General features: G+C 42.7%; 1 protein-coding gene across 1 annotated transcript in view; it reads right to left on the bottom strand.

Annotated features, from left to right (window-relative positions):
* Nucleotides 1–5,511: 5,511 nt before the first annotated feature.
* The window catches only part of gaa2 (alpha glucosidase 2), a 30,362-nt gene continuing 27,061 nt past the window's right edge, over nucleotides 5,512–8,812 (bottom strand). The window contains exons 19-20 of the mRNA XM_063009653.1: nucleotides 7,106–7,252; nucleotides 5,512–5,704 (exon numbers count right to left, since the gene is read on the bottom strand). Of these exons, the coding sequence (XP_062865723.1) occupies nucleotides 5,642–5,704; nucleotides 7,106–7,252 (210 nt within the window). The 3' untranslated portion in view covers nucleotides 5,512–5,641. The remainder of the gene's footprint in view (nucleotides 5,705–7,105; nucleotides 7,253–8,812) is intronic.

Raw genomic sequence — 8,812 nt, 5'->3', positions numbered from 1 at the left:
GACTAATTTGCACTAATGTGCAAGCCTGCCATGGCGGAGACCCGAGTTTGGGTCCAAGCAGTGGCGTCGGCCAGGCTGGCCACTCCACAGACACAACTGGAACCATTTGATGAAGAGAAGGCCCTTTCTTGCCAATGCAACAGTGACTCCTATTGTGTGCTCGAGGCACGAGCACAATCAGCAGGGAAATACAGAAAGAGTAGCGTTGTCAGCCGTGCATGTTGTTGTGTTAGCCTAGGGCAATGTGGCCGCTCAGCCCAGCCGGCAGTATTCGATATCCCAGCTCTGACGTTCCAGCGTGTGTTTTTACCACTGCACCACCTGAGTGGCCGACGTGACTGTGTTTGACATTAAACTTGAACTGATGAATCTTAACCAGTAAGTATGTCTGTGCTGTCATGAATGTAACCAAAGTGTGTAAAACATGACGTTAAAATCCTAATAAACAAAAAAAGATCAAACAAAAGTTACATAATAAAATGATCACTGTGCAATAAAATTCAAACACCATTTTTGGTCTTCATGCTCCCAGATTTTGTTTATTTTTTTATTACTGTTAAAGACGGCACATACATCACTCAAATGTATAAAAGCCCAGTGTAGCACATGTGGAAAAAAATATTATTATTATTATATTTAAACCTTGTGAACAAGCATCACATGTTGAACTTACTGCCATACATCATGCTGCATTCAACTCATCCTGGAAGTGGGAAGTAGGAACTTTAGTAGGATTTACTGTATGTCAGTTAAGACCTCTGTGTGTTTAGGCTACCAATGGAATATCATGGAGGTTTTAACTACAGCTATTTTAGCTTGGTCTCTATTATTGTAGATGGTCCAAGCCAGCATGTTATGATGTCACACGCAACTGCATAACTCTAGGTTAAGGAGACTTAAGTTCCCAATGTTTAAGAATGACCAAAGACAAATTATGTTAATCTTTGGTATTTTCAAGTCAGAAGTCAAAAATTCTGAGTCAAAAGTTCAGACCTTTAGTTGAATGCAGCATTATTGCAGAAAAATCCCAAAATATGAAAATATTGTGGTACAACAAAACACATGAGATTTTTATTGATGTAATTGCCATATTACACAAAGTCTACTGCAAAGGTAATAATACCTAACAATAAATCAAGAAATATGAGAGTTTGCACTCCTTAAACTCTATTTATTAAGAATTTCAAAAACAAATGACATCACTTTTCTACATAGTCACCCTCCGATGCATCGTACCACCTTTTAATGCCATCAGCAAAAAATGTTTTTGGTTGTGCATGTAGCCACTGATGCACCACTGCTTCCACATCATCACATAAAAATCTTCTTCCCCTTAAAGCTTCTTTGAGCGGTCCAAAAAGGTGGAAATCAGATGGCGCTAAATCCAGACTATAAGCTCTCTCTCTGTGTCTCTCAGACATGACCAATTAGAATAGAATGCTTTTATTTGTCATACATACGTACATATACAAATGAACAGTACAATGAAATTCTTTTTTCGCCTATCCAGCTTGTTTTTGGCAGCTGGGGTCAGAGCGCAGGGTCAGCCATTGTACAGGGCCCCTGGAGCAGAGAGGGTTAAGGGCCTTGCTCAAGGGCCCAACAGAGGCTGCTTGGCAGAGCTGGGATTCAAACTCTCAACCTTTCAGTTGATGGCCCAAAGCCCTACCCACTAGGCTACCACTGTCCACACTACTTCTCTTTATTACTCATCTTTATTACTACTCCTCTCGCCCTCACCGTTTCCAACCAAAATATAAAAGTGCTGAAACTTTTTAAAGATCCATCGTAGTATACACAGAAAAGCACAGATCAGGGGTTAGTAGTACCTGGTAATATCAGATCCAACCACTGGAGACTGAGTGGTTAACCCATTAGTCTCTAATATTTCAGTATACTGGTGGCAGATAAACACTTTTTCATCTTCCACAGCTCATTCAGAGTTGTGACTATTCCATAAAAACTGCCATTGGTAGCACACACCAGTAGCACACACCTTCTCCGACACTTATAAAGCCAATGGATGCATCTTTACTTCAGCCAGTGGACCATACTAGTTTCCTGTATTCCTCTGCCACTCTTGTCGGCACCTCGACCCGACAGTGAAAGCCGCTGTTGCAGTGACAGGTAGGTCATTCTGCATCTGACCTTTTCTATCTATACAGACATGGCCAAATATCTGTGTTGGTGTGGTGGTCTAGCTTCTAAGATTTCTTTGTTTTCTTTTTATTTATGCATTTTTGGCCTTTCTCTCCCGATTTAGTGTATTCAATTTGTCTTCCACTGCTGTGGATCCCCGATTGTGTTCGATTAGGGTATATTTGCTGCACACATGCCCTCTGACGTGTGCGCAGTCCTAGCAGACCCCTTCTTTACGCCTGTGCTTCTGCTTAGACGCCTCTATCTATCTGCTAACCAGGGTCTTTGCACAGCATGTGAAGACCCCACCCACTTAGTCCGGTCATTTCCCACACAGCAGACACGCTGGCCAATTTGTGTCAGCCGACCGGTAGCAGAGCCGAGACTCGAACCTGGGTGTTTAGAATCTCGGCACTGGTGTGATAGCGAAATATCCCGCTGCACCACCTGGGCGCCTACAGCTTGTAAGATTTCTGTTCCACCAAAGCACAACATATTGTATTACTTTTACAGTAAATTATTGTAATATGGCAACACATTTTTTTTCAAGTGGACATAATTAAAATAAATTAAAAAAGTACAAACATTTGTCAGTTACTATGTACAGTCGGTGATGTTCCATAGTTACAGCATGTAAAACAGCAAAAGCATACCAGCACTGCCTCACTGCAGCTTTAAAGCATCCTGATATTTCAGATCTAGATTTCAGTTTCATTTATAGTAGAGCAGCTACACAATGGAATCACAGTTATGATGCATTCGTTATAAGGCACAGCATGTTATGAATAACATTAAAGCGCAACATCAGAGCTCTTGATACGATTCACACAGGCGCTTCTCAAGTCCTTAATGGTATAATCATGACCAATAAAAACTGATTAGCTATGCTTTAAGAAACAGACTAGACTCCCAGACCTGACTATGTAGCCAAAAGTATGTGGGCACCCCTCCTAATTATTGAGTTCAGGTAACTGAATTGTATAAGCCAAATCACACACTATTGTACTAAACATAAAAGAGAAATATTATTATTTATTAAAATAGGAAATGAAGACCAAAGTGTAGCATTACAAGAAATTGTAAACATGAATAATGGGGCATTGAACTAAACAAAATCGTAAAAACACACGCTAGCGCACCAGAGCTGGGATTTCGAATACATCGTATTGAATCTCAGCTCTGCCATCCGGCTGGGGCCAATCCAGCACAATCCAACACGTTCAATCCAATTGTTGTTCATATAGGGGTGGGGTATTAAGCCGGATAGGGACTCCTCGTAACTACAACCTCTGCTGGCTGACTGATGGCGCCTGCACAGAGGCGGGGAAAGAGTGCGGATCAGGGTGTTTCTCTCTGATTTAGGCTGATTCGCATATATGCACTCGCATAGTGTGGGTGACAAAATGCATACGGCTGCTGCCCACGTGTCGGAGGGGGTGTGGGTTAGCTTCGTTCTCCTCAAATCAGAGTGGGGGTCGGCATTAGTGGAGAGGGAGCATGACACAATCGAGCAATTGGACAAGCTAAAAAGTCAAAAGAAAAAGGGGAGACAATGCATAAACAAACTATATGTTAACTCTATTTCTGAGACATTTAATTTTTACTGAAGTATAATCAAGTTATTTCTAATTCCCAATTGTAAGAAAGAAAAATAATGCCTTTATTTGTCATATATACATCTACATGTGTACAGTACAATGAAATTCTTTTTCCACATATCCCAGCTTGTTTGGAAGCTGGGGTCAGAGTGTAGGTTTAACCATTGTACAGCGCCCCCGGAGCAGACAGGGTTAAGGGCCTTGATCAAGGGCCTTGATCTCAAGGGCTGCACAACAGAGCCTGGACTTTAGCCGACTATGTTTCTGACTGATAGCCCAAAGCTCTACACACTAGGCTACCACTGTCTCTTTTTTTTATTTTTATTTTTTCTCCCCTTTTTAGCGCATCCAATTGTTCAATTAGCATCGTGCTTCCTCTCTGTCTATGCCGAACCCTGCCCTGACGGAGGTGATTGAAGCTAACCCATATCCCCTCCGAAACACGAGCAGCAGCCAGATGCATCTTTGCCACCCACACATTGACGAGTTTTGGCACCACCCAGCGTTGCATGCGGAGAGACACACCCCAAGGGCACCCTCTCCCATCTCTGTGTAAGCGCCTCCAATCAGCCGGCAGAGAACGCAATCGCATTCTGACAGAGAGAGACCCACATCCGGTTCTTTGTCCCACTCCCCATATGAGCAACCGGCCAATTGTTGCTCATATAGCCACTCAGCTTCGAACCGGTAAAGCAAGGCTGGATTTGATACCACGTTCTCAGAATCCAGCCCTGGTTGCAGCGCGTCTTTTTTTACCGCTGCGCCACCTGAGCGGCTCCACTGTCCCTTTTAAAGCCCCCGATTGTACAAACCCCAATATGATGGAGAGCTGGATCACCACACACCCCCTTTGACATGCTTTCGGTCTACAGGGCCAGTTTTGAGTTCCCACACAGAGAGAGCGCTGTATCACATATGAGGAGATATGCTGCTAAGCTCCGTGTGACACCCCCATGACCCAACCCCACTCACACAGGTGCCCAGACCAGTCCCAGAGATCGCATATTAACAAACATTTTCTCCCTCAAACACAGCCAGTTGTGTTTGTGTGGATATAGGGCCAGGTTGATGCCTCTACGTTCTGCAGACTGCTTTGCCACTTAAGCACCATTAATGCACTCAAAAGGGCTTTAAAAAAAACTGTGGGCATGGCCACAACATTTTAAATGACTACATCCAGGCTGTAAATCTTGATGAGAGAATATTGGCTGGCCTTGTGAGAATACATAGTGAAAATACATACCACTTGATTCAGTTCTCTTGGAGGGATTTTGTTTAGTCCAGTGCCCTATTATTTAGTTTTACGTCACACCAGTGGACAGTTATCACTCGACCCAGAAGTACTATTAAAAAGGTTTGGGTTTATTTAAAATAAAAATTTAGTTGAGATGATGGAATAAAATATGTGTCATGCTGTCACAAGTTCAGACAATTATCCTTCAGATTGATGCATGTCTTTAAAGACCATTGATTTATCTCGTATACATTCGACAGCAATGGGCGTGGCTGAAACGCCCGACCTTAATCATTAGAAGGGGTGCTTACAAAACGTTTGCTCCAGTCCTAATTTATTGCACTAAACCCTTTCCCTGAATTCCTGCTCAATAACAAATATTGAGCCTTGAGCCATAAATATGCATTCAAAAATAGAAAGTCCTTTTAAACTTTGCTATCTCTCAGAGAAAAACTAATTTCTAATGCCACATTTAAAACCGTCCAGGAGATTTCTGTTTCTGATCTTGCATTTGGTTGTATCAGGTGAACATTCCTAAAATAAGCAAAATACATTTCATTTATTTATTACAGAAATCAGTAGTTCTGTCCAAATATGGGGAATTAAATCTTCAGATGTGAAATACCAGACTGGTGCTTTCATCTTCCAACCACCACTGATTCATTTCACATCATATCCAGCTTATGGTGAAATTCTGGCTAAGGTTTAGGCCCAAGTCATCCACTGTTAACACCTATGGAAACAGAAAGAAACAGTGTCGTACAGTTAATAGAAAATATTATTTATAACTGAGTTGTAGTTTTCTAGGATCTGTACCTAAACACTGCCACATCACCCCAATGCCAAGTTCTCTTCACTGGCTTTCTGTAGCTGCCCGAGTATACACCGATCAGCCATAACATTAAAACCACCTCCTTGTTTCTATACTCACTGTCCATTTTATCAGCTCTACTTGCCATATAGAAGCACTTTGTATTTCTACAATTACTGACTATAGTCCATCTGTTTCTTTGCATGCTTTGTTAGCCCCCTTTCATGCTGTTCTTTAATGGTCAGGACCCCCACAGGACCACAGAGCAGGTATTATTTAGGTGGTGGATCATTCTCAGCACTGCAGTGACACTGACATGTTAGTGTGTGTTGTGCTGGTATGAGTGGATCAGACACAGCAGCGCTGCTGGAGTTTTTAAATACTGTGTACACTCACTGCCCACTCTATTAGACACTCCTACCTAGTTGGTCCACCTAGATGTAAAGTCAGAGATGATCGCTCATCTATTGCTGCTGTTTGAGTTGGTCATCTTCTAGACCTTCATCAGTGGTCACAAGACGCTGCCCAAGGGGTGCTGTTGGCTGGATGTTTTTGGTTGGTGGACTATTTTCAGTCCAGCAGGGACAGTGAGCACAAGCACAACCAGCACAACCAGCACAACACACACTAACACACCACCACCATGTCAGTGTCACTGCAGTGCTCAGAATGATTCACCACCTAAATAATACCTGCTCTGTGGTGGTCCTGGGAAAGTCCTGACCATCGAAGAACAGCATGAAAGGGAAACAGATGGACTACAGTCAGTAGTACAGTCAGTGTGCTTCTATTTGGTCAGTGGAGCTGATAAAATGAACAGTGAGCGTAAAAACAAGGAGGTGGTTTTAATGTTATGCTTGATCTGTGAAGTTTAAAACAATGACAAAAATGGACCAGCTCCAAACTACCATAGAAAACTCATAAAACCCCGGTCTGTACCACGCAACCTCTGAGCCACTAGTCTTGCTCGTCTTGATCCCTCACCCAAAACTCAAGGAACACCAACACAAGGCTCTTTTCTGTACTAGCACCCAAGTGGGTCTGTTCGAACATCTGAGTCTCTCACTGTCTTTAAAAGACGATTAAAGACCATCATCACCTCTTTACCACACACTTAGGCTGAGTTATAACATGCACTTACTAACCTTCTATAGCATTTAATAAAAAAAAAATCTAACATGGTTTTAGCAGATTTGTATCCTTGGACTGTTGTCTACTTAAACTAGAGTAGGAAAATGTTTACTGTGGAGGCACTTCTGTAAGTCAGTTCTGTAAGAATGTCTGCTAAATGCAGAAAATGTAAATGTAATGTAAAACTGTAACCTGATTGGTCGAGTAGCTGAACTGGGCTTCTTGAGAATTCACTGTAACACTGCTGGGTGCTTTCTTCACTCCGTAAAACGAAACCGTCTCAACTGTGAGGTAAGTCGCCTCCACGTCGTTATGAAGCACCTCTGAGGTCAAAGTGTTCTGAAAGAAAAAAAAAACAATTAAGAAAACCTCCTATTCTGCTCCTTGGCAAAAGCTCTTTACTGGATTCAGATCTTGTGACTGGGGAGTCCATTGAAGTCCACTAAAGTCCATTTCATGGAACCAGGTTGAGATTGTATGCTTTGTGACATGATACATATGGTCAGCAGTGTAACTTCTCTTGATGAACATTGGGCTCTCTTATACCACCTTACAAGCTAACACTAACACAACATGACACCACCACCGCCACCATCTTCCTAAACTGTTAGACTTAAGCTGACCAAATCTTCACCTGCCCAGTTTTGGTAAGACCATGAGTTACAGTTATGTTTCTGTAAGCTTGAACCAGGTTATTCCCCAAGCCAGCAGAACTGCCACTCACTGGATGTTCTCTTCTACTATAATAGAGATTGTTGTGCATGGAAATTTTAAAAGATCAGCAAGTTTTGAACTACTCAAACCTGCTTGTGCAGCACCTACAACTGTGCCACTGTGAAAGCCACTAAGATTCATAAGCATCAATGAAAGCGCTTGACTTGTCTGTCATATTTTTACATTTATGAAAAAAGCTGGGTCTTTTGAACTTTTATTTTACCTGACAAAAGTACAGAGTCACACCCTGATCCCAATATCCCCTGCCTCTGTGCAGAATTAATCATTTATCCAGCACCGGTTAAAATTGCATCTGTTATGAGAAATCCCCTCTAGCACCCTCCCTGCGAAAGAGCCCATTTTTGTGTAGGCGCCCAGCCTGCCGGTAGGAGAGCTGAGACCTTGACCTTTGAGCCCTCTGACAGCATTGCATGAGAAACATTTTTTGCATTTTTCCCCCAATTGTTCTCCCAATCTAGTCATATCCAATTACCTGACTGCGTTACACTCCCCCTCTAATGCTGCTGACCTCCACCCCTTACTAAAAAGAGCCGTGAATAACACACGCCCCCTCTGACACGTGTGCAGTAGCTGGCTGTATCTTTTCATCTGCACAAGGTGGGTTCATATGTGGATCAGCTGTGCGCATGGAGAGTCACGCACTGATCGCATCATCCCCCGTCTCTGTGCAGGCGCCATCAATCAGCCAGCAGAGGCCGTAAATGGATCAGATTTGAGGAATCCCCTCTTGCACCCTCCCTGCGAGCGACTAGTCATTGTTTGTGTAGGTGCCCAGCCCGGCAGTAGCAGAGCTCGAGATGTCAGCTCTGGTGTGCTAGCGTGTTTTACCGCTGCGCCACCTGAGCGCCTACAAAGAAATAACTTTTGTTTTGGCAACAAAAAAACCCCCAAAAAAGCTTATAGAATATTGATGAAATATTCCACAGTAAGAAGGTGAATTGGTAACAGGTGATCATGATTGGGTATAAAATAAGGATTCACCACAGGCTCAGTCTTCGGCTCACCACTTTAGACCAAACTGTGTGAGAGAATTGTCAGTCAGGTCAAAAAGAAGATTTCTCAATGCAAGGTTGCAAATAATTAAGGTCTTTCACCATCTACCATACATAATACTGTGAAAAGATTTAGGGCATTTGGAGAAATCTCAGTAGGATGAGAATGTGC

Source organism: Trichomycterus rosablanca, chromosome 15 (genome assembly GCF_030014385.1).
Source record: "Trichomycterus rosablanca isolate fTriRos1 chromosome 15, fTriRos1.hap1, whole genome shotgun sequence".
NCBI lineage: Eukaryota > Metazoa > Chordata > Actinopteri > Siluriformes > Trichomycteridae > Trichomycterus > Trichomycterus rosablanca.
Note: the sequence above shows the minus strand (reverse complement) of the source record. Positions and strands in the feature narration are given on the sequence as shown.